This window comes from Protopterus annectens, chromosome 1.part1 (assembly GCF_019279795.1).
Source record: "Protopterus annectens isolate FY-2018-M chromosome 1.part1, PAN1.0, whole genome shotgun sequence".
NCBI lineage: Eukaryota > Metazoa > Chordata > Ceratodontiformes > Protopteridae > Protopterus > Protopterus annectens.
The window spans coordinates 951101915-951129343 of NC_056726.1; the positions used below are offsets into that span (position 1 = coordinate 951101915).

At 42.3% G+C, this 27429-nt stretch overlaps 1 protein-coding gene across 1 annotated transcript in view; it reads left to right on the forward strand.

The window, feature by feature from the left end:
* The window catches only part of IAH1 (isoamyl acetate hydrolyzing esterase 1 (putative)), a 408138-nt gene that overhangs the window by 261803 nt on the left and 118906 nt on the right, over positions 1-27429 (forward strand). Inside the window, exon 4 of the mRNA XM_044079155.1 lies at positions 12245-12406. Within this exon, the coding sequence (XP_043935090.1) occupies positions 12245-12406 (162 nt within the window). The remainder of the gene's footprint in view (positions 1-12244; positions 12407-27429) is intronic.

A 27429-nucleotide genomic window follows, 5' to 3' on the forward strand; every position in this document is an offset into this window, starting at 1 on the left:
AAGTTTGCCATTTATTCAATATTTCTAATAAGGGTGCAAGATATTTCTGGACCATAGATGTTTGTTACTGAAATGAAGAATCAAATTAAGTAAACTGAAAGTTTAATGTCATTAGGAAGCATACAGAGGCAAGAGAATGCATGAATGCTATGGTGACTCACAGTGTTGTGATCCAGTAGGTGTGAATAAAGTGATTTAAAGAGAGCATTGCCATTTGTTTATACTGAAGCTGTCTCAACAGTATCAGATACCAAGTTCTTTTCATGATTAGATATACACCAGGGATCCTAGCAGATAAAGCCTGGCGAAGAAAATGCCAGTTTGTGTATTTTTAATATTAGGAAGGTGCATATATTTTAACACTGGGACAGTTCTTGCCCTGCTACTTTTATTTGAGCTTTGTGTTCATTTTTGTCAGCTACATAGCTGTTTCATACGACCAAACTGTATTTCTACTGTATTTCTGGGTATGCAAGTACATTGTATTTTAAGTGAAGATTTCACTGTGGAACAAACAGTGAAGTGTATATAGCTATATGCAAGTCCTGCCCAGCATTCTACATTGATAAAACTTTAGCTTAGCGCAGCGAATTTGTGAGCATAACAATACTATAAGAACATGCAGAACTCATAATGTATTATATAAGCATCCAATTACTTGTAATGGGGTTGACAGATTTAGATTGACAACCCCTACTGAATGTCAGTAATAAACCAGGATACATAGGTGGGTTTCTATTAAATGTTTGTTGAAATTAAAATCAGCTAAGTTGTGAAAAGTTCTTTATGATTTGTGTGTGTGTATATCTATATGTGTGTGTGTGTGTGTGTGTGTGTGTGTGTGTGTGTGTGTGTGTGTGTGTGTGTGTGTGTGTGTGTACACACACACACACACATATATATATATGTGTGTGTGTGTACACACACACACACACACACACACACACACACACACACACACACACACACACACACACACACACACACATTTTTAGAAATATTTTAAAGTATTTATTGGTTTTGTGGATTACCTTTGCAGAATGTGGATCATATGATTTGCCAAAATATAAATAGATTGGTAGGAGGGATTTGTGTACTCTGAAGTCTATTGTTTAGGTATAGACAAAAGCGCGTACTAAATAGTTGTTCATTGAGCAGCGAGATCTGTGGTTTTTATTGTTGGTTTTGAGTTAAAAGTCAACATTAGTCAGAAGTGTCACAGTGTGTACTGTCATCTAGAAAAAAAGAAAGTCAAAAACGTTGATTGCCAGGAGTTGAAGAGAAACTCAAGTCATGCCTCCAAAAAAGATGTAATGTGGCACGAACTGCTCCAAAAGAAAGTAGATGCCAGAAGTTAACAGTCAAATATTCTGGATTTAGAAGATCACTGAGTAAAAAATACATATAAAGTCCAAAATTACATTATAGTACTAAAGACTGAAAAGTTTGATATACTTAAATGATTCTTGTATGTTTATGGAAACTGTTATTTGCTATAAAAACACATTCCATACTTATAGAGTTAAAGTTAATTTAAAAATGATGATTTCTGTGTAGTGTGTGTTGTCATGCATTATATTTTTCTAGTTATAAATGTTTGTTTAGAGTTCATACTTAATTTAAAATGGTCAGTGCAATGTGTTGTGTACTGCCTCATACATTATATAAAATAGATAAATCCATCCATCCATAGAAAGTAGGATTTTGATGCTGATCCTTAAGGAGAATAGCAGCTGAACAGAACAATGTTAAGTTGTCATTCTCGCCATCATTCTTGCTGGATGGGGTTCGGCTCCGACTCGGCCTATACTATAGCTCGAGAGCTATTTTTACCGGCTCGAGGCAGCCCTATAACCCACAATACCATGCGCTAACTCCCCAGTTCTCGTTTGCCGCTTCGCTGCGAGGTTGCCTTTTTTTTACCGGCTCAGGTCAGTAAAGAGAATTTTTTCTATAGTACTATATTTCAGGTAGTTTTCCAGATAGATTTCCTATTTTAGGTCCCTATCGATTGTTTTATTCATTACAGCCCTTTTGTAGCCCTTCTTCCCTTCTTTTTAGTTAATTTTTATCTTTGGGCCTACGGGCTTTACCTTAGTTTTCCAGACCCCTTAGAGTGTCTGTGTGTGGTGTTTAGTCAGTCCCCTTAACTTTTTTCTAGTTATAAGTTGAGTGTGTGTGTGGGCTGACTGTGATTACTGTGTTTGCTGCTGTTAGGACTATGTCCAAAGATGTTAAGGTCTCAGGATTCAAGAAATGTGACTCGTGCTGTCAGAAAATGTCTCTGACAGACAGTCACACTTCTTGTGTCTACTGCTTAGGGCCTTTTCACCTGCAGGACTCTTGTTCCGTCTGTCACGGATTTAGTTCAAGAGTCCTGCAGGAGCGTTGTAATAAGCTCATCTTAAGGGGCTTATTGAAGCACGATGACTCCCCGTCCAAGTCTGGCTCAGGGAAGTCTTCAAAAACCGCCAAACCCTCGGCTCCAGCTTCTGAGTCGAGGACTGGCGTAACTGAGATGGCTCCGACATCGGTTCCAATCGGAGCCGAGGCAGGCAAGGTAGTATCCGCTCTGAAACCTGCATCGGAGCCGACTCCAGTGCGCAAGCGCTCTAGATCCCCCTCAATAGAATCCATCCGATCGGCTCCGAGATCACCACTCCTATTGGAGCGGAGTCATAGGACTCATCAATCTAGGTCATCCAGGCTTTCCGACCATGATATTGAGAGGGTGGTCAGTAGGCTCATAAAATCTCAGGCACTAGCCCAAATGCTCCAAAGCCCGTCTCACCAGACTGTGGCTCCTTCGGTACCGCTATAGATTCCTCCTCCGACTCACCTTTCGAGTTCGGAGCCGGAGTTTGTCGGAACCGTAACCTTGCCCACGTCGGAGCCGATACTTCCACCTTCGGCTCCGGTGTCGTTGGCTCCAACTTCTTCATTGGTTCCGTCTGTGGAGAGGTCCGGGCGCCGGGACTCCATTGTCGGCTCCGAGAGGGCGAGTGGCATCGAACCCTTGTTCGACCCCGCTCTCCCTCTCGGAGCTTCGGCTCTGGTTAGTTCGGCCCCGACATCATTCTCGGAGCCTTCTCTGTCGGTGCCGGGAGCGGTTCGGGTCTCTTCAGAGCCGGGACTGCCCTTGGTACCTGATAGGGGAGCCTTCGAGGTGATGAGGAGCGTGCTGGACCCAGTGTCCACTCCAAGGTTAAGTTCTGCAGCTCCTCCCTGTGCAGTGCCTGTTACGGTCTCTGGCCATCCTCCTGCATCTGACAGCAGAGATCCAAAGCGTAGGGTACCCACTTTGGGTGTCTCCTCCTCTTCCGAGGCCTCCCCTGAAGCTTCAGGGGAACCCTCTAGGAAAAGGAAGTGCAAGAGGAAGCACATAGACTCCCCCTAGTCTGTCATGTCGGACACCGACTTGGATGAATCGGAGGGTTCCCTGAGATCCCCCTCTGAGGATGTCTCTTTTTCAGACATCCTAGAGATCCTGAAACAGAGGGGAAATTGGTCCACTCTCAAACCCTCCGAGGACGAGTCGGTTTACCTTGACGCTTTTGGATCTCGCCCTTCCACCTCCTGGGTGTCTCCCCCTTTCGACCCACTAATGGAGGTAGTGGCTAGAAAGGCGTGGGCAGCTCCTGATTCAGTGGAACCTATCCCTAGGAGGCCCTCTAAATTTATTTCTGCTCCAGAGGACAAATCCTTTCTCACCAAAGGTGTTTCAGTTGATGCTATGGTGGTAGCAGCAGCCACTAAGAAGGAATTGGCTGATCCTTCTGTACCTGTTCATCCTCCTAACAAAGAGTCCAGGACCATGGACAGGTACGGTAAGCGGACATTCGCTTCAGCGACCTTTACTATGCGATCACTGAACTATTTATGTCATTTCACCCGCCTTCAGAGGGACTTGCTCAAAGAACTGGGTGAAACTGTACAGGATCCTTCTGCTGCGGGGTATCAGGACAAGATGAACTCCCAGCTGGCTACCCTGAATTCCATTGTTAACTCCTCCATGCGGCTTATCTCCTACGCAGCCGATGGAGCGAGTAGGGCCGCAGGCACAGGTGTTGCGTTGAGACGTCACACTTGGATGCGACTCTGTAACTTTGCCGATCCCTTCAAGGCGTCCTTCACCAACACCCCCTTTGATGGTTCAGAATTGTTTGGACCTCAGGTGAAGAATACCCTCACCAGATGCGGGCAAGATGGTAAGACTCTCTATGCCGTGGGAGTCCATTTTTCCACACCTTCTAGACCTTATCCTAAGGGACAGAGGGGTGGAAAGATGTGGTTCCGCAAACCACAGGGAGTCGCGCCTGCCGCACGTGGTGAATTTCCCCCCAGAGGCAGAGGGGGGAACAATAACAGATGCCGCCCCAGGGGCAGAGGGGGTCCACAGAACCAGGGTTCCAGGGAATCCTTCCCTGACCAACCCTTTCAGCATCCCTGAGAAGCTGCCTGACTGTCCGCCTTCGGAGGCAGTCGGGGGAAGATTATCTCTGTACCCGGAAGCCTGGCAATCCCTCTCCCAAGACAAATGGGTACAGAAGATCATATCTGAGGGTTACAAAATTCCCTTCACTTCCCCTCCGGTACAACCGCCAAGACCCCTACCAGACGTACCACCCAGACAAAGGGGTCAGGCACAGCTAGAAATAAAAAAGCTGTTAAAAAAAAGAGTCATCCAGGCAGTCCTAGCAGATCAGCTAGGATCCGGAATCTACTCCACATTCTTTTTGGTACCAAAAAAGACAGGAGACTGGAGACCCATTTTGGACCTCAGCAGATTGAACAACTCTGTACAAAAGACAAAATTTCGGATGGTAACACTGCAGTCCATTCTACCCTTTTTGGGCAGAGACAACTGGATGTGCTCGTTAGACCTCTAGGACGCGTACTATCATATAAAGATACATAGGCGCTCCAGGAGGTTTCTCCTCTTCTGGCTGGGAGCCAGTCATTATCAATTCAGAACCCTGCCCTTTGGTCTCACCACAGCCCCCCGGGTGTTCACCAAATGGTTGGCAGTGGTCATGGCTCACCTGAGACAAAAAGGATTCCAGGTGTTTCCATATCTAGACGACTGGCTCATTTCCGCTACCACCAAGCAGCATCTTATAATGGCCAGGGATTACACTATTCAACTTTGCAACAATCTAGGCATTTCTATAAATTTTGCAAAATCCTCCTTGTCAATGTATAAACTTTATAGGCGCCATGTTAAACACCACAGAAATGTCTGCAACATTACCACTTCAGAGAGTGACAGACATACGGCGGAATGTTCAGTTCCTGTTTCAGTCCAACAGAGTTCAAGTCAAGTTAGTACTGAAAGCATTAGGCCTTATGGCAGCGGCGAGCCTTCCACTCCCATTAGCCCGCTTCCACATGAGGATCCTTCAGTGGATGCTGTTTTCTCAGTGGTCCTTTCAACAGCTCCCAATGACTCATAACATCTTGATAACCCCATCATGCAAGAATCATCTCTCCTGATGGATGGTTTCCCCTCAGCTTTTTCAGGGCAGACCCTTTGTTCTCCCCCCCCCCCCCAGTTGCCACGGTGACAACGGATGCCTCCCTGATCGGGTGGGGGGGGCACTATCAGGGCAGGACGGTCCAGGGCACATGGCAACAATTAGAATGCCACCTGAACTTAAATGTCCTGGAGATGAGAGCGGTGCTTTTAACGTTGCAAGCCCTTCAGAGCTCTCTTCCCACAGGGACTATAGCAATTCAAACGGACAATATGTCTGTGGTGTGGTACATAAAAAAGCAGGGCGGAACAAAGTCCTACCCCCTATGTCGAGAAACACTCAGACTTTGGCAATGGGCGATTTCCTCTCAACGGTTTCTGATAGCAACGCACATCCCCAGGAAGTCCAACGTCATAGCAGACAGATTGAGCAGAACTATCCTCATGCCTCACGAGTGGTCTCTAAATCAAGTGGTAGCAGACAGAATATTTCAGAAGTGGGGCCAGCCTTGCTGCGATCTTTTCACAACCCCTCAAAACAGCAAGTGCCTCGACTTCTTCACACTCTTCCCTCTACCAGGCCATCCCCCCAGAGACGCTCTTGTTCACGATTGGCCCCGGGGTCTTCTATATGCCTTTCCTCCCTTACCGTTGATCCTGCAATTAATTCAGAAAGCAACCGCATTGAGATCCAAAATGATCCTCATTGCTCCGTTTTGGCCTCGACAAGTATGGTTTCCGTTCCTGCACAGTTATCTACTGGAAAAGCCTTGGCATCTGGAACCCCTTCCGGATCTGTTGACCCATCTCTCGGGCAAGCTGCATCAGTCTCTTCATTCCCTCAAACTCACAGCTTGGTTGCTCCACTTCCAGCTATAGCCAGGCTTCCCCTTATTTCTCCTCCTGTCCGTGATATCATTTTGGCTTCCCATAAATCCAATATTAGGAAGACGTATGCGAGTAAATGGAAGCGTTTTTTGCTCTGGGCACAGGCTAGGTCCTTAGATCCTTTCCATGCACCCATTCATAGGGTTCTAGACTTTCTGGCAGAGCTCTTTCATTCAGGGTCATCGTCAGCCACTATCAGAGTACAATTAGCAGCCATTGATAATTTTCATGTGGGGCTGTCAGAAGCAAATATTATGTCCCACAAACTCTGTAAAGCCTTCCTCAAGGGCATCTTTTTGCTTAGACCTCCAGTTAAGGATCCGCCCCCACCATTGGATTTGAATTTGGTTCTAACGTCATTGTTTCTGCCTCCCTTTGAACCCGCAACCTCTTGCTCCATCAAGCTTCTTTCTTGGAAAACTCTGTTTTTAGTAGCCATAACATCTGCCAGAAGGGTATCGGAACTTCAAGCCTTGTCTGTCCGTCCCCCTTATTTGGTTTTTCATAAAGACAGGGTAACTCTCAGAACAAATCCTTCCTTCCTACCGAAAATGTCCTCTGAAGCAAATTTAAACCACTCTATTGACTTGCCTGTCTTCTTCCCAGACTGTTCCAACAGGGCTGAACAGAAATACATTCATTGGATGTTCATTGCCAACTACGGTATTATCTAGACAGGACTAAACAACTCAGAAAGTCAGACCAGCTCTTTCTCTCTTGTGCTGAAGGGAAGAAAGGGCTTCCAGTATCAAAGGTTACTCTTTCCCAGATGGTTGACATCCATTATTACCTTTGTCTATGAGTTGAGACACAGGCAACTTCCGTCTAGGCCTAAGGCTCATTCAACTAGGGCACTATCAACATCAACAGCCTTTCAAGCAAGGTTACCATTAGATGCCATATGTGCAGCAGCTACATGGGCTTCCCAACATACCTTTATTGCCCATTACAAACTTGATATAGCCTCCAGAAATAGAGCTGACTTTGGTTCCACTGTACTGAGGAGTCTGTTCCATTGAGCCACCCAGGACTAAGGTGCTAGGGACGCTGTCCCATCCAGCAAGAATGAAGGCGAGAATGACAACATTAAGAAGTTATGTTCTTACCATAACGTTCCATGTTAGTTGTCTTCTTCTCGCCTTCTTTCTTGCGTCCCTCCCTCCTGCCCCCTAGCCTGGACAGACTTGAAGGTCTCTGAGTCCTTCCATTTCATGAGATACAATACTTTACGGTTTCCCCGTATTTTTAGTGTTACCAGCAGGGAGTCCGTACTTGGAAATGGGGATAATAATAATAAATTTATACTATGTGTTAGCTGCCAACGAGATCTGGGGAGTTAGCGCATGGTATTGTGGGATATAGGGCTGCCTCGAGCTGGTAAAAATAGCTCTCGAGCTATAGTATAGGCCGAGTCGGAGCCGAGGATCGGCTCCGAACCCCATCCAGCAAGAAAGAAGGCGAAAAGAAGACAACTAACATGGAATGTTATGGTAAGAACATAACTTCTTATTATATGCATAAAGTGCAGAAAGTATTCTAAGAACTAAGCCACAATGAGAATGGAGAAAGGAGATTTTTGCTGATATGGGTGACTGCAGTTAGTGGTACAGAGAATAAACAAGAGGGGGCTATAATTTATTGGAGAAAGTTGACAAAGAAACCAAGGTAAAGGGAGCAAATAACTAGACAGGGAAAGGTAACAGAATGGGAAGAGGCTTAGAAGACATTCGCATTGCAGGCTAGAGACTGCCTTCCCTATCCAGGATTGATATCAGAGTATAGGGAAACCTAAAGTGAAAGACCTGCTCTGGTAGAGTTTTTAGTTGAATCGAAAACAGAAACTGCTGTTAAAAAGGGGGTAATTAGTAGGGCATATAAAATATTGCATGATAGCTATAGGAATCAATATAGGAGGCTAGAAAAGATTGAGAAGAGGGATTGGTTACACACTTCGCAGGGATACAATGGGATGAAATTTGTATGGCTCCCAAGTATATAACAGTTTTGAAGGTTTAGGATTTTTGCTTGGAAGTGTTTGGATATGTATTTTTATACCCCAAGCAGACTTCAAAGAATTTTTCCTTAGGGAGATAGCACATGTTGGAGGTGTAATGGGGAAGAAAGAGATAACTGGGAGCATATGAGTTGGCAAACTTCTAAAATTCCCTACAGATTACTCTGTCAGAAATATTGGTTATGCAAATGGGTGTAACTAAGGCAATTATTGTTTAAGCTGGGATACAGGATCTGAATTGTCTAGACATAATGAGGCTTTGACTAAGTTTAATTCTTGTGGCTGCCAAAAAAGCAATTGCTAAAAACAGAAATCAGTCTAAACCAACTGTATTTGAAGTATTGAATATTGTAACAGCCATACTGGATTACACCTCCTTCCACACTTTCAGACCACAAACTGAAGGTGTGAAAACTAAAGGAGGGGGTGTAGCAATATTCATTAAAGAAAAGTACACCGCAGGATTGGTTCAACAGTATGATTCCTTGGAGATGCTTTAGGTGCAATTAACTGTTGGTGGGACACCTATTAAAGTCATTGCCAGCTACAGGACCCTCTCCATGAATCAGGATGCCCACTGTGATTTGGATCTACTTGAGTCTATCAAGATGCATCCGAATGCCATGATTTTAGACAACTTTAACTACCCATCCATTGACTGTGTAAATTACTCTTGCTCAAACTCACTTGCCTAAAGGTTCCTCAACTTCATTAACTCCAGTGCGAAGCTGGTTGATACCCCCACAAGAGGCACCAACATCCTGGATCTGGTGCTTACTTATATGGGGGACTGCTATAACACCCCCATTGTGAGGTCTTCCCTGGTGAGATCTGACCACATATCAGTCTTATTTGAAGTAATTATTACACCTGCTCCCCCCGCAACACCTAGACAGAAAATCAACTCCAAAGCAGATTATAACCTCTTACGAGATGGTATAAATAGCTTCACTGCACCTTGCCCATTAAATGGAACTGGCGACTATGCCAAGTTCTACACCATTGCATTTATACAAACACCTGTATAACTGCATTGACTCAGCCGTACCTGATAGGACCAAAACAAGCTCTTCAAGAAAGAGCAAACCTGCCTGGTGGACAACTGCTATTAACGGGCTTTATAATAAGAGGAAGAAATTGCTGTCTAAGAGTAAGAGGGAGCAGGCCCTAAACTGGAAACACTCCCCCCTCAGCTTAAACAAGCAAATAAGACTTCTTGTGAATTCCTTCAAAGCAAATTGCGAATCCAAATTGGCTTCTTCAACTAAGGGCAATCAAAAGGCGTTCTTTAGCCAGGGAATTATTATGGCTAGGCTTGTATAGGCCCTAGGGCTGATAGCCTAGTACCAACCTCTGAACATCCTTAACCTAAAAGGAAGGGCCCAAATTTGTACCAAACTGGTAGTTAATGTTACCACATATACTGAGCCTGTGGACACAAGCTGACCTGTTAGCCGACAGGTTCCTATGAAAACTCCACTCCCCTGTCCCTGCCACATATACCCCTATGACATCCCTGCCATCTGTCCCCTACCTTATATCTCTAAAGAGCAGGTCATAAACACTCTCGCAAAGGCCACAAACACAGCATGTATGTGATCTGGTAACATCCCTGTATGCATCATTCATGGGCTCCAACAAGAATTAGCAACAACATTGGATAGCCTTTATGATCATAATCTTAGCACCAGCTTCATCCCAGCTGAATGGAAAATGGCCACCATTATCCCCTTGCACAAAGGTGGTACTTCCACTGACCCTGGGAACTATAGACCCGTTAGCCTTATCTGCAAGGCCATGGAGCGAATCACCATAGATCTTATCAACAGAGTATCTCCAAACACTTGACCATACTCTATTTAGATTTGTCAAAGGGAGATCTTGCCTGTTAAACCTATGGACTTCTTAGAGACAGTCACCAAGGCCCTGGACGAGAGGAAATCTGTGCATACAACCTACCTAGACTTAGCCAAGGCTTTTGACACTATACCCCACTCAGGCATCGTTGATAAACTCACCCAGCTAGGAATCAACCCTTACATCATTAGGTGGGTCACAAACTGGCTCACTGATGGATTCCCCTATTTTGACTGTATGGGTTCTACCTCCAACAGCAGACTCCTTACCAGTGGTGTTCCACAGGGATCAGTCCTGGAACCTCTGCTGTTCAGAATCTATTTCTCTGAAGTACAAGCAAAAACTAAAGGAATGGGGCTGACAGAGTTTGCTGACAACTGCAAACTGGGAGTGGTCATAGAATCTCCAAACTATGTCCGCATCCTACAAGAGGGTCTTATGCAAACAAATAATTGGTGCCAGAGTCACGGCCTTAAACTCAGTGCAAAAAAAATGTATTATCATCCCTTTCAGTAAGGGAGATATTCCTGCTAACTACCACATCAATAGCAACACCCCAAATACTCATTCAGTGGTGAGAGACTTGGGCACACAGGTTGACAGCAACCTTACCTATGATCACCATGTCTCCACAGTGGTAAGAGGGGCATTCTATAGTGCTCATCCCATAAGTAAGGGCATTGCCTCCAAAAAAAAAAAAAGGTTATAATTTCTATGTACTCTTCCTTCATCAGGCCAGTAATTGAGTACAACGCCTCTTTTGGTATGTACCTTTCCAAACATCTGCAGAAATTGAAGAAACCATAAAGGTTCCTCTGAAGGAAAATGAAAGGTCTTCAGCATCTGTCCTATATGGATCAGATGAAATTGCTGTCACTTTATTTTGTTTCATACAGACTCCTCGGAGGCAATCTCTGCCTTGCGTATAGGGCAATCTCCGACCCTGCTTTATTGGAAATGCTGCATATCCGCAAGTCAAGTGACGCAGGGGTTACTCACTGTAAAGACCTTAACCTGGTATGTGACATTAATAGAACCCGCTGGTGGGACAGATTGTCTCCCAGAGATTACCACACCTTTGGAACAGACTCCATCTTCATGTCAAACAGAACACCTCATTGGCCCTCTTCAAACACAGTCTGGATGATTGGATGGGTAACCGTAAATTCACCCGGGGTTTCGACCTTTGTCTCTCTTAAACAGGGGTAATAGGTGCTGATCATGGAAACAAGGGTAACTTGGCTCGGCTTGTAAAGACCCTAGGGCCATTGGCCTAGTAGCTTCCCATGATCCTATGAAAAAAAAACTGGAAGTGAGATCTTTAGGAGCAAGTTACACAGAACAAACTTGGAATTGCAGGAACAATACATGCAGAACAATGTTTTGGAGGAGGAGTGAGATTTGAGGGAAGGCACGAATTGGGCAATTTATGTAGTACTGGGGCTCAATGTTAGTTATACATAAAGATGTGATGTATGTTTGTAACTAGGAGCATGTTAATATGTTTTTATATACATGTATATAATATATATATATATGTTTGCATATGTTTTAAGTGATAGTTCAGTAAAGGTATTAAAAAATCTATCCATCCGTAATCCTCTTTTCACCCTTTTTTGCATATGGGTTTAGTGTGTCACATTAGCAATGACCAAGGCACTCTGGTGTATGAGGTATGTAGAGGTTTACATCCTAATGTCTTACCTACAGAAACTTGCATGTCCTGGTTCACATTCTTTCCAGAGAATTTAGTTTAAGTAACCACCGCTTGAAAGCCGTCTTGTGCAAAATTACATGTTATAGTAATTACCTAATTTATATAAACTCTCACATATTAATGTTATCTACATAATCACTTCAGTAATTGCACTGTTTAATTCTATACATGATTAAAAGGTTTTATTTTGAAATTGTTTAGAGTGCCGAATGTTGTTTTCCATTTAGGATATGTTAGCATTGTCTTAACTTGCATAAGAATTTTTAAATATTTCATTTTGCTTTCCTTTTGTCAGAAGCGAACCCTAAGCAACACATCCCTCAAGATGAGTATGTGCAGAACCTTAAAAGCATGATTGAGTATTTAAAAGGCATTAGTATTACTGAAGATAAAGTCATTCTTATAACTCCTCCACCAATTGAAGAAGCAGCATGGGAAAAGGAGTGCATTTTAAAAGGTAAAAAAGTTAAAATCCGTTTCCTTAAAGAAGGGCTTTTAAGTCAGTTTGACATTATACTCGGACTGCTTTGTATTCCTGATTTGAGTTCTTGAGTTATACTTTACAAATGATGCATGTATTTTGTCTTCAAAAACTCTTTTTTTTTTTTGTAACATTGTATTGCTGAGAACATCACTTGTTGTAGAATGCTACATGATTTTCAAGTTCTGCAGGGGATTCATTTCAAAGCATATATACTCTTATTTACACAGTAAGATAGATTTTTTTCCCTGAAACATGAACTTTCTTGTATATGTAATATATTTCTGTGATTCAGGCTGATGTTTTATATTTTGATCATCTTTTTGATGTTGATGGGAAAGACTGTGTCTTTTAACCTACATTGACCAAAGGACCACCTTATCTAGTCACTCAGAAACCTCATTTCAATTATATGTGGTAACAGAGCTGAAGTAGAGTATTTCACCAATCAGGGGTCATGACATATGACTTGAGAAACGGGTGGGAATATTTTTGCTCTTGTGAATACTGGTTTTGTGACAGGAGCTAGAAAACATAGTTGTCATTTTTTTTTAACTCTGTTTATTTCATTCTACTATAACATACAATTTATATTTATGGTGCACTATTTTGCTCTAGCAGTTGAGTAGCTATGCATCTTCCCTTAGAATTATGGAATCCATACACCCCTTCCATTGCATTATACATACCACTCAGCTCAGAACCAAAGCTTACAGTCAAATAATACACACTGACCAACTTTCCATTAATTTAATTTAGTTTGTCTACATTAGCCTTCTTATGTGTACAGGGAGACAACTTACATGTACCTATTATCTTCCTCTGTCAAATAGGAGCATCCCTAAACCATGTTATCATAGCCCCTAGGTCCTAATACCAATCAAATTAAACCTCTTCATTCCTCCCTTTATGGGTTTCCACATTCCTCTTTGATGTACCTGTCCATTTATTGCTTTAGTTGTCCTTGTCCAGTGAATCAATTTTTCTGTACCTTTATTTTCCTATATAAATTGACTGTTTTACTTCTGAAGTCTAAGTGACTCTACTGCAGAAATCACCTCTGCAATTATTGGGTAGTTCTGGCTTTTCCAGTTCCTTATAATTGCCTTTTGGGCCATCAACACTGTTATCCATACAAGACATTCTTTTGACAATGGTTGGAAGAAAGGGTTTTTCATCTCCATGAAAAATAACTCTACTGTAATCCCTGTGTCATTGTTGCCAGATCCTGTTTATACTGTCTAAGTTCCCTACATTCCAGGCAGACATGCTGTCACATCTCCTCATCCCCATTAGACATATTCAGTAGTTTGTGTTAGTTGCTGGGAAAATTTCAGATAACCTATCCATTGTGTAAAAGATATGTTAACATTTCCACCATAAGATTTGATACTTCATAGCTATACTTCGGACAGCGCAGTGGTGCAGCAGTAGCGTTGTCACCTCACAGCAAGAGGTTCTCTAGTTCAATTCTTGGCTGGAGTGCCTTCTGTGTGGAGTCTGCATGTCCTCCCTGCATTCGTGTGGGTTTCCTCCAGGTGCTCCGGTTTCCTCCCACATTATAAAGACATGCGTCTGGGGCATTTCTCCCTGGCCTTTGCTGAAAATTGGCTTTGTTCCAGGTCGGACTTTCCCGGTTAACAAATGTTAAATAAATAAATATTCTTGGTATCCATAATACTCACCTTCTGTGATTTCCCTCCTTAACAGTCTGGCCCACTTGTCCTTTTCTTTAATCATTAATTTTTTTGATTTATCAATCTCATTGTAGATTTCCATCTCAGTACTTTGCTCCGCAATACCTCTTCCCTTTGTTATTTTAACCACTTGATCACCTATTGCCAGATATCATCCTCTTCCAATTTCTAGTCAGTTGTCTTTAATTGCTGGTTCAACCCATCATATAGAAGTCCCTCCCCCCAAATATTCCATATTTGTCTCTCAACCACTCCCAGCTTGTAATATTTCCATGTTTCAATAATTTGTGCCAATATTGGTCCCCTTGAGGTATCCTTTATTCAGTGCCAGCTTATTACCTGTAGTCTGTTGGGAGCAAATCCTGCTTCCACTGCTTTAGGACTTTATTTTTCAAAAGTTTTAGAATTCCATTTTTCAAATCTTGTAACAAAAGTGTTCCAAATCATTTTTCTCTCTCCACCCCACATTAACTATGGGATAGCTGTCCTATCCATTTACAGTCTTTTTCAAGGATTATGCCTCTCCATCTAACTCATTATGCTCTGTTTTGGCACATATTATAATGTTAGCTGTGTTACTAGTTCCTATTTTTTCATGTCTGGGAATTCAGCCCCTCTATATCCCTTGGTCACTTCATTTTATCCCATGCTGCCTCTTGTTTTTCTACCTTGCTAGAGAAACTGTTTCATCCACTTTTCTATCCTCATTCCATCTTGTTACTTGATTTGCCACCAGAAGGCCTGCAGGTAGCATAAAATGTGTGTGAGAGAGTGTACCAGTGTAGCAGCTGCATACTTTGGTTCATTTCCAAACTATGTCTCTTCCAGTTTTGTAGATTCCTATGTATCTTCCCTTTTTTATCAGTAAAAGTGTAGCTATTGTCCTTTCCTGTTTCACTAGTTTTAACCTTAGATATTCTGTATTATCAAGCCTCCAGATTCCTGGGTAGTGCCCACATAGCTCTTCTATTTCTGGTATGTTTATATGAGGGGCCTGCATTTTTCCTGTGTTACCTCATAACTGGATATCCTGTTTAATTATTCCAACAGCTGCCATAATATGGGCAGATCCTCCTTTGAACAAGCATGGTAATCAGGACATCATCTGCAAATAATGAGATATTTAACTCCATCCCTACCCAGGCATGTCCATCCTTACCCAGGTATATCCCCACAAGAGTAATGACTTCATTTTTTCTGCGATTGATTTTAAATACACTGCAGGGCTGAGGACATCAGTCAACCTTGCCTTGTACCCTGGGTGATTTCTTTTGATGAGCATTCCCTTACCTTAATTCGAGCTCCCTCAGGGTAAAATTTAATTTCCTCCAATACACTGACTAGGTAGTCCCATTCCACTCTGTCGGAGGCTTTCTCTGCATCTAACCCCACTAAACCTACCGGACTGTTTCTAAGGTTGGCATCTTGAGTTATCTTAATAGTTCTTCTCAAGTTATCTCCCACCTACAAAACCCAGCTGATCTGATGAAATCACTTTGGGGAGTATCGTATTCAGTCTTGCTGCCATTATTTCCATAAGTAATAATGGTTTAGAACTAAGATGGGGTGTTAATATGAAGTCCGCACAAGGTCCTTCACTTCTTTATATGTTGGTAATATCACTGCTATCCTTCATAAACAAGGACTGTGTTCATAGATCTGTGTTAAACAGTTCATGCCATATCTTTATCATTCCATCCCCCACCACATTCCACAGCTCATTGGGTAGGCCATCTGATCCTAGCAACTTCCCCTTAGCAGTTCTCATTATTACCTATTTTATTTCCTGTTCTGTTATTTCCCTTAACAATCCTGCTCCTTCAGGATTCCAAGATGGCTGCACACTGATCAGCAGCTTAACTTCAGCTCTCCTAGTGTGAAAAGAGAAACTGAGAGACAGGGGTTAGTAATTCTGCCAGTTTTAGTAAAATTCACTTACTGGCTAGTAAGTAAACTAACTGCCTGGATGCCAGCAAAGAAAATTAACTAGAAAAGGTCCAGAGAAAACACTGACTGGAAAGAATCCTGCAGCTATTCAGCAAAAAGCAGTACAAGCTCCAGCTTTGGTATTAGAGATGCCTTCCAGTAATTGGGAGGAAAAAAATCAAATGTGCTCAGAGCTGATTAAAGTAAATGAAATATTGAAGGAGTATATCAGCTCAAATAAAAGTCTGAAACGAATGAAAGAAGTTTTAGACACTTATTCATTTGAACGAATAAAACTGCAAAAATCTGAGATCAAAAGGAAGAAAAGGCAGGCTGAGTATTAGACTTCTCAAAAACAGCTGTTTTAAAAAATGGCAGACTTAGAGGACAGAGCACTCTGAGAAAACCTCACATTTTTTGCCGTTCTAGAGAAAATAGAAGGAACAGACTGTATTATGTTTATGAAAGCACAAATAAGCAACTGAACTGGTATTCTACAGCAGGATTTGTTAACGGAAAGGGCACATCATGTGTATGCCCCAGTCCTGGTCATGAGAAAGCAACCAGGATCTGTATTAGTAAATATGGTCCTGATGGAACTGTGGCAGAAGGGCAAAATATTAAAAACTGAAGACAGTAGAGTGTTTGTGGAAATTGACTATTCACTGTACAGCAGGCAGAAGAGAAGCAAATTTATCCCAGTATTCAGTGAATGCCAAGAAGCAGGTGTGAGATTTAAGCTGTTGTATTCAGCTGTCGTCGAATATTTTTTCCTGAAGAATCAAAGCCATGTTTTGATTCAGAACAGGTTATAAGGAAATACAAAAGTTTGTTCAACAAAATGTGAGCCATCAAAAAGAAGGGGACACTGCCTGTCATTCTTCTGATAATAAAGCTCACAGAAGTAAAGGGAAACCTTTCCATTGTCACAAAGGAAAATGCTTGAAAGACAGAAAAAAAAGCACAGAAGTTGACTAGAAAAATCGGGAGGATCTTGGACTTGAACCAGATTTTTGGGGTTGGCAGACGAAGATGAACAAGAAGAAAATCAGCTACACTATAATCAGTGAATAAATGTGAGACTGTAAAGTATAGATCACATTTGTGAAGTATAGCTTTACAAGAAAAAGTGTCCTAGAAAGACTGGACTTTTGTTGACTTTGTTAAACTTGTGAAGGGACTAAAAGGCATATATCCCACTTTAAGATCATAGGAGGTTACTAGGCTAATGGCCCTGGGGCCCTTCCAAGCCTAGCAAAGAGGTTATCCCCAAAACGAAACCTCAGTCAGCACCTGTCACCCCTGTCGATGAGGGACACAAGTGGAACTCCTGGGACATACTTGTGATTTCCCATGCACTCATCAAGGCTTTGTGTCATTAAACTTTGGAACAATGCTAAAAAGGAAAAAAAAGTAACCAAGTAAAACATATTTGTTCTTAGCAGTATTTGTATAAAACATTGAATGATATGAATGCATGTTATATAGTAAAGCATTTTCAGTGACTGCTTTTTGTGATAAAGATTTTAAAGTAAACAAGTACTTTTTTCTTTAGTTTTAAGAAATGTAGGTATTACAGTGTAAAAAGAGAAGAAATGCCTAACAAAAGCATTTTTAAATTAATATGCTTTAATCTTGGGCCGTTGGGTTGGGGGATGGAATGTAAAAGTGCAGTGATTATAATACATGCATAGTTGAGATGTTTCTTTTACTTTTGCACAGGTGAATTAATGCCCTTGGCTTAATGTAATAACATTTTTTGTGTGTGTAACCAAGTGGACCTTAAAAATAAGAGATCACAATGTTCAGTGCGAGTTGAGAAGTTTGCAGCTAAGGGCAAGCTGTACATTGTGTTCTTATGTTTCCAAAGAAACAAGCTGACTACAGGTGAAGACAATAGAGCTTGAGAGGTCTGGACAATATTTAATGAAACAAACATAAAAGTGAAAGGTACATGGTCAAGCTGCTTAATACAAATAACGCTTGTAATTATTGGAGGTGAATAAGAGACAGCAGCTTTTCTGGTATATACATTTTTCAATGCATTTTTTTAACATTAATTTAGTTTTATTTAAAGTAACCAGTGCACTTTTTCTTAATGATCAACATTAATGGTTTTGAAAACATAGAAGATGTTTTTCACTTCTGGGATGGGAATAAAAATAGGATAAAAAGAGACAGCAGTTAGTGTAAATAGAGCACAGGATGTAACATGCATCTTAGCATGGATAACCTTCATCTTAGGTTAGGTAATGCCTGTAGGCTCAGCTGTATTTGACATATTGTTCCTATCAGGAGGGTTAAACTTCATTGTTTGAAGGTGTACATTTTTTTGCGTTTGTTTTAAGATAATAGGTTATTGGGATGTTTGTTTTTAATTTTTTTTTTTTTGAGGGTTTTCTTTAAAACAAAACGTCTTGGAAAAATGTGACATAGGTTCAAATGGAATCAACACGAAATAACCTGCTAAACATTAATGGGTACATGTAACACAAAAGCTGAAAACAGACATTTAAAAAGCTGTTGTATATAATAGGTGGGCATGATAACTTATTATCATAATGGCCACAGTGTCCATATTATTTTGGAATGTGAATGGCCTCAAAGGTATAGATAAAAAGGTAAGAGAACTGAATTATATTAAGAGATGCAGAGTGCAAATAGCAATGCTACAGGAGACACATTAGGAAAGAAGTGAACACGAATTTGATAAAGGCAGGATTTCAGGATGGATATTCAGCAGAATATTATAGACAAAAGAAAAAGGGAGTTCTTATAATTGTTAGAGGAGTGTCATTAATGATAGAAGAGAGAAAAAGATAAAAATGGTAGATTTGTTGTATTAAGTGGCGCCTGGCAAGGAAGAAGGATTACACTAGCATGTATCTATATTCCACCTAAAACTACTATTATGTAGCTTAAGAACATTTTGGGAGAAATAGCTTTCATCAGAGAATGTTACTTACAGGTGGGGAATGGAACTTGATGTGCAGCAGTCAGTAGGTATCTGGGGACCTAGAAGGGAAAATATAATAATAAAAGAGGGCAGGTTTCTGAAGAAGCTTATGAAAATAATTTGGCATGAAAGACGTGAATTCAGTAGTAGGAGCGCTGAGAGAATTTAGATATTATTCCCAAATGTAAAATAAGACTAGACTAGACAGAAATTGTATTTCACAGGAACATATGCATTTAATTGAAGACTTTAAAAAACATCCAATAAGTCTTGCAGATCATTTGCAAGTAACAACTAAAATAAAAATGCAGGGTAATAAAGTAAGAATGAGACACTGATGCTTCCCCACCTACATGTTAAAAAGAAGGGAATCTAAGGAATGGATAGTGGAAATTATCTGAGAGTTATTGAGTAAGATATAAATGTATTCAGAAGTTGTAGCTAGTGAGTGGAATAAAATGAAATAGAAATAAAAGAAAAGATAAATGGTTTAGAAGTAACAGGAATTATTTAGATGGGGGCATAGGTTGAAGTGTTGCAGAATAAGAGGAATCTCACTGAACAACAAGAGGCACAACTGCAGAGTGCTAAGAGACTTTCTGGATAATATGCAGGAGTTTAGGAAGATTTCTGTTAAGCAACTGTTTTTCATAACTCCAGAGCACAAAAACTTTAGTGCAGTGACTTAGGCAACAGAAAGTAGAAAGGGTGTTTGCCAAACATAGGAAACTTATACAAGAAAAATAACTACAGATCTTGTAGAGGTATTAGAGGTATTTCAGAAATTGTATGAACATTTGTATAAAGCAGCGAAAGATGGAAATCAAGAAAAAGCACAAATGGAAATGTTTATGAAGACTTAAATATGACAAGGTTAGAGGTAAATGAGGCTCAACAATCAACGGTTAAGACAGGAGGCGATGAGATAAAAATTGTGACGTATAATCAGTGTGCAGGAAAGTCTTTAGTAACAGATGGTTCCTGTAGAAGTCTTGGAAGCTAGGAGGGAAGAAAGTGATAAAAGATCTGGAAGGTTTTGTTCAACAGTATTTTAAAAAGAGGGGAAGCACCAGCATCCTGGAAGAAAACTGCGGTGGCTGTAATACCTAAAGATTGTAAAGACCTATTACACCCAGCTTCATATAGGCCCTTTTCAATTTTAAACCATGATTGTAAAGTATTTGTCTGTAATAGCTAAAAGAATGGCAAATGTGTTGCCAAAATTGATAGATATGGATCACTGTGGTTTTGTGGAGGGAAGGCAAACATTTGACAACATTAATTGAACAAGGATGATCCAGAAGGAAGCAGAATGTAAGAAAATTGGTGGGTCTTCTTGCAGAGAAAACATTCAATAGAGTAAGCTGGGATTGTGAATAGGGCAGTGAATGGATTTGTACTCCCTGATGCAATAATAAGGTTAATTGGGAGGATATGTAAGGGATCTGAGGGAAAATTTTAAAGTGCGGAGGCTCGTCCCTGTGTTTGCATTATGTTTAGAGCCATTGACAAAGACAATAAGGGACTCAGAAATTCAAGGATGTAATTGGCATGGTGATAAAGAAATGTTGCCTTTAGGATCATAGAATCATAGGAGGCTACTAGACTATCAGCCCGAAGGTTATTTCAAGCCTAGTTGTTTCATCCCAATGTAATAGGTTCATAGGTGTGTATTAGGCTAATGGCCCTAGAGCCTTTACAAACCTAGCCCATAAAAGTGCCCTGGCATCATGCCGCACGACATTAGTTCCCAGTGCCTCTATCAAGCAGAGCCACTGGAGTGATCCCTAGGATGAACTTTCTATAACCCATCCACTCATCAAGATCTCTCTTGAAGAGGGACAGCAAAGTGCTCTGCTTGACATGTATGGGAAGTCTTTTCCAGAGCATGGGCAGTCTCTGGGTGAGGAACCTGTCCCTCCAGCATGTTCTCTTGATTGTGGTAATGAGGTTGAGGTCTCTGGAGTGTGTGGTGCGGAGGGATTGGGATTTCTTTAGATGTAGCATTTCTAACAGAGCTGGGTCAGGCATAGCTTTGTAAGTCAAGCAGAGATTGCCTCTAAGTAGGCGATATGAGACAGAGAATAGCTTGAGTCTTTTGAGTCTGTCCATGTAGGACATGTGTTTAATGCCTAGGATCCTCTTCGTGAGGTACGTCTCTGGCCTCTCCAGCTGTTGCAGGTGTCTAGTGAGGTACATGCCAAATGGGGCATTATACTCTGGTCTAATGAGGGAAGAGTAGAGAGAAACGATGACCTCTTTCTTCCTGGATGCAATAGGCTTGGTAATGAGATGTGCCACATAGAAGGACTTTCTGACCACAGTGGCAATGTGGTGGTCAAAGGAGAGGTTGCTGTCAACCTGCATCCTCAGATCTCTTATAACACCTTCAGTGTTCAGTGGACTCCCATCGATGTGGTAATTAGTGGGAACTGAGTTTTTACCAAAGGGGATGACAACTCATTTTTGGCGTTAAGCTTAAGACCATGGTTTCAACACCAGTCATTGGTCTCAGTGAGGCCTTTCTGTAGGATGTCTGCATCACTTGGGGAGTTAATAATGGCTCCCAGCTTGCAGTTGTCTGTGAAATTGGTCCGCCAGAGTCCCTTTGTGTTGGCCTGGACTTCTGAGAAGTAGATGCTGAACAGGAGATGACCCAGGACCTATCCTGGTGGGACTCCACTTGTGACTGGTTGGCAGTCTGACTTGAAGTCTGCTATTTCTCACTGTGTGTTCTATCTTTGAGCCATTTTGCAGCCCACCTAGTGATATAGGGGTTGATGCCTAGTTTGGTGAGTTTATTAATAATTCCCAAGTGAGGAACGGTATCAAAGGCCTTGGCCAGATCGAGGTAGGCTGTATGCACTGTCTTACCTTCATCCACAGCCCTGGTGACTGACTCAAAGAAGTCAACCAGGTTAAGCAGGCATGATCTCCCTTTTCACAAAGCCAAATTGCATGGGGTCGAGAGTTTGGAGATTTCCTATATCTTTGTTAATCCTCCATAGCTTTACATATCAGACTTGTCAGGCTAATGGAGCAATAATTCCCAGGGTCTGTAATCACTCCCCCTTTATGGAGAGGGATGACTGTAGCAGTGCGCCATTCGGTAGGGACAAAGCCTGAGGTGAGGCTTTGACTGAATAGGGCACATAGATGTGGTGCCAGTTCACTTTGTAGATCATGGTAGCAGTATTCTTGGCCTTGGACAATTCTGCTTTCACCTGTGCTGCAGTAATGCTGGGTGCCTGGCATTCTTCCGGTATTGTGATTGGTCCTTTTGGGGGCAGAGAGGGGTAAAGTTGGCACTGGATCTGTCGGCCAGTATGTTGGAAATATCTGCTGGATCAGTATAGGAGGTACTATTGTGCAGTCACTCATATCAAATCTGGGTATTGCCATGGAGGTTCTTGATATAACTGTAGAAGACTTTGTGATTGTTTTTAGTATCTGCCACAATTCTGCCTTCATAGCTGGCTTTGGAGGATTTGATGAGGGATCTCAACTTTTTGTTGAGGCTAATAAGGGAGTTTTTCCAGTCTTGGGACTTCACCTTTTTCTGCAACAGTTTTCATCCTTCTGTTGTAGAATTTATTAATGACAGAGGACCACCAGATTGGCTTCCTTTTTTTGGAGGAGAGCGTCTTGGTTCTGTTGGGTATGGCTAGTTCCATGCATTTATGTACATGTTCGTACAGTGCATTGGTGTATTATTCAGAAGTCATGCAGCTATTTTCCATTGACATGGGTGCCATGAAGTTAGCCACCTCTGTTTTTAGGAGCCCAAAGTCAGCTTTGGAGAAGTTTTTCAAGGTAGTTACCTTTGCGGGGGGTATGGGTGAGATGTGGATTTCCATGGTGATAAGTTTATGGTCAGATCTGACCAGGGAGGGATTGACTGTTGGTGTAGCGCAACGGTCGCCCATGTTAGTAATAACCAGATCAAGGATGTTGCTTCCACAAGTGGGGGTCAGAATGAGCTGATCCAGGGCATTGGAACTGATGAATTCCAGGAAGTGTTGGGCCATTGTATTGGTGCTTGAGTAGTTTTCCCAGTTGATGGAGGGGGGTAGTTGAAGTCTCCTAGTATGAGAGTGTAAGGTTGGACCTTGATAGATTCCTGAGTGCTTAGGAATGTGGAGTAAGAGTCTAGGGACATGGTGTGGGGGACCTGTAGCAGGCTATGACCTGGATCGCCATCTAACCCAATGTTAGTTGTACCTGAACTATCTCAGATTTGTTATGCTGGACTACTAGTCTGGAGGTGTGCATATCCTTTATGAATATGGAGACAGCACTGAGTTTGGAGCTTCAGTCCATGTTTCAGGGCCAAAAGGTGTGGAATGAGTTATAACCTGGTAGCACAGGGGTGTTTTCCACCGCTTTAAACCAGGTCTCCGTTACAGCACAAATGCCGATGTTCTCCATTTTGAGGAGTGCTTCAAGGAAGTGCATCTTGAGATTTAGGTTCTTATACACCACTTCCTTAGGTTCTTATATGTTCGTTTTGCGGTCTGAAGGTGTGAACCAATAAAATATCTTCAAATAAAAAATAATAAATTCTAGTTAAAACTGAATTAAAGAAACATATTTGTATAAAACAGATGTAAAGCAGTACATCAAAACAAAATTGTGTGTATGCAAACATACACAAATAATGTACAGTCATAAATATATATTCAGATAAACTTATTTAATCATAACATTTGCATCTGTAAAACACATTTAATGTTAATAGTCTCATTTAGACCAGGGAACTGGTCTGCAACTAAATAAATTTGCCATCTACTTTCTATGCATTCTGACAAAGTTTTAAAGTCTCCACAAAGTATCCCAGGACTCGCACAGTCAAGCACAAAAAAAGAAAACTTTTTGTAATTATCACAAACGGCTGCATGCTGTGCCAAAGCATTTGTCATGTCTTTGTTTCTAATGGCCAATGTGTTCATATATCTGTTTACTTAGACATCTGATGGTCTTGCCAATGTAGAAACCTGAACAGGAATGTCACACTAGATGACTAGAATTACAGTCAAAATTACCCTTAGCCCAAATAGTCTTTAAGATGTTTAATCTCAGTAGAACTGGCACTGGCAATGTATCTACATTGCCTACAATGGCCACAAGGAAAGGTTCCAAGTTATTCATGTCCTACAGGAGAATTAACAACCATGGGCCAGATTCAGGAAGGCTTACACGGAGTTTAAGAGTAGTGTAAGCCTCCGTGTAAGCCTCCTGATTCAGCAACAGCCCAAATCTCCGTGTAAGAGACAGCTAACACGTCTCTTACACGGAGTGGGCGTGGAAATGCTCAATACCTCATTTGCAGCTGACAGATATGCAAATGAGGTATGTGAGCGATCCACGAAGCCCAAACCAGTCCGTGTAACGGACGTGTTAGCTGCAGAAATGTACTCAGCTGACAACTGAGTACATTTCTGCAAAATTAAAAACGGAGCTATGTCAGCTCCATATAAAGGGTGCATTTGTTACAGTAAGCATGCCAATGGTCAAATATGTGGCCATTGGCATGAAAAAGTGTTGCAAAAATAAATTATATAACTTTTTTTTTTCCACGGGATTTTTGTGTTTAACTGCAGCGCACACCCGCGCAAACGGGGTGCGCTACCTAAAACTAAAAACCGAAGCTTATAAGCCCACAATTGTGGGATTTATGTATTACATGGAATGTCAATGGAGGGACTTGCAGACTAAAAACAATATGGTCTCCGTTTAGTGGTTGTCAAGGGGGGAAGCTCCGTGTAAGATATGTAACTAAGCATTACTAGGCAATCCTATGTAAATGAGGGTTACAATACTGAATCACACTGCCACATAGGTAATGAGCACTTTCTGAGTAGTGTAAGAGTTAGAGAAGGGGGAGGAACAGAGTAAGAGGTAGGTGACATCACGGGGGGGAAGGATAGAAAGAAATGTACCAGATTGGAGGGCAATGTAAGGTAACAGATGACAGACAGACATCAGGGAGGGAGGTGTGTCCCAACAGAACACTAGGAAAGTCAAGAAATTGAGGGCATACGCTATCCCTACACTCTAAGTTTCTTGATATACGTGCATGCGTGCGTGTGCGCGCGTTTAAGGCAGGTTCTACATGTGGGAGCGTGTTGCAAACTGTTTACAACGGTTTGCGCGGGCGTGCACGTGTGTAAGGCAGTGTGCGCGCGTTTTAGCATGAATCAGTCTAGCTAACACCGTGTAAGGATGTGTGCGCGCGTGTAACACCGTGTAGGGATGTGTACGCGCGTTTAAGTGACTGTGAGCGTGTTCAAGCTGATGTGCACAATGCTCCCCTTCAGGAAACAGAGAGGAAACAGGAAACAACCAAAATACACGGAAACTGCCAGGGAATACTGCTGAGGTTAATTGGTGGAAACAATTACAAGCAGGCAATGACACAGGCAGACTAGAAGCCCAACCCAGCACTTAAAACACAACAAAGAGCAGTGCAGGCTGTTTCTCACGAGAGATACTGCCAGAAAATAAGTTCTCAGAATTGAAAACTGGAAATAAGCTGAACTCAGAGCAGAAATGCTAGGGGCTGCCATGGCTATTATAATCAGGCATAGGCGAATTGCTGAGGGTGGTGATAATGCAGATGCTGACAGACAACCCAGAGTGAGGAGAAGGAGAAGAGTATACAGGCCTAGGATCACCTACCATGGGTTACATGAGCTGGAGATAGTAGAGCTATAGAGTGGACAGAGAGCTCCTGCAGCAGATTGTTGAGCTGTGCAGGCCACACCTCACACACAGAACCAACAGAGGGGAACCCATCCCAGTGGAAACCAAGGTATGTGTTGGCCTAAGAATACTAGCAACAGGTACCTTCCAGAGACCAACTGGCGATATGATGGGGATATCACAGGCATCAGCCTCCAGGGTACTGCACCAGTTCCTGGATGCCATGTCACCACATGTCAGTGATCATATATATGTCCCTAATGACCATGAGGTTGTGGCCAGCAATATGCGTCTCTTCCAGCAAATAGCGGGATACCCTGAGGTGCTGGGTGCAATAGACTGCACGCACATACGCATCAAAGCACCAGCCGTTGAGCGGGTAGAGTCTACATTAACCGCAAGGGATACCCCTCCATCAACTGCCAGGTCGTGTGTGATGCCCAGGGCATAATAATGAATGTGTGTGCTGGCTGCCCTGGGAGCTACCACGATTCCCACATCTGGCATCTGACGCAGCTGTACCAATCATTTGCCAATGGGGACTTCCCACACGGACACCTAGTGGGGGATGCTGGTTATGCACTTGAGCCGTGGCTGATGACACCCATCAGAAATGCACACACACCTGAACAGGAACGCCATAATGAGGCACACGCACAAACACGTAATATCATAGAGCGTGTGTTTGGGCTGCTCAAGTCACGGTTCCGGTGTCTGGACACATCTGGTGGAGCTTTGCAGTACACACCAACTATATGTACCCAAATGATCATGATATGTGCTATGCTACATAATATGATCCTGCGGAAACAGTTGCAGCAGGACCAGCACAGGGCTGGGCCAAACATCCCCACCATTGCCAAGGCCACCACAGGCAGGGGTTGACTCAGAGGAGGAACAACCTGACCTTGTCCCAGTAGGCAGAAGGAGGCGTGCCCAGTATGCCCTGGCCTTGGCAAAGAGGCAACGCATAGCACATATGCTTGGTCAGTAGGAACACTGGGACTGATACCCGCTCTGACTCACTCATACAGTAACAGGGATGCCTAACATGACACAACCTGCTTCCAAACGTACAGGGAGTGTAGTATGTGCATCCGACAGAGGCAGCCCTGCAGCACCACCCGAGGCATGAATGCCATGTGTTAAGTAATGTAACACCATGTATCATATGCACACCTGAGGACCATGACTAACATCCACCCTCACCAATCATAAACCACAAAACACAAACCCACCTCATCGCTATCACAAGGATAGGAACCTAGATGTAATGCTACTCAATGCCAAAGGTATAAACAGCAAGATGTGTGCAGTGTAAATGCACACAGTATAGGGAATGCACATATCAGTGCTGTAATAGAAAACAGGGTCAAAGCCCACATCAGCACCCTGACACTACCAGGGTCACACCTCATACAGTGATGTACATGTGCAAAAACATGGAACAAGATACAAAATGAGGGTGACTACCAATAAATGGCATGGATAACCACACACCCCTGTTGTTACCACAACAAGAAGCAACATGGATTAGCCATGGTCAAACACCAATGGCTAAAACTGACTACTACTATATAGCTTGCTGCAGACCACTGTCCTAATAGCAGGAACTGCCCCAGGCCTATGTTCACAGGTTCATACTAGGCTATCTGCCCTAGGGCATTTATAAGCCTAGACCAGAGTTCCGTGGAGTCTGCCACCCCTTCACTCTGACA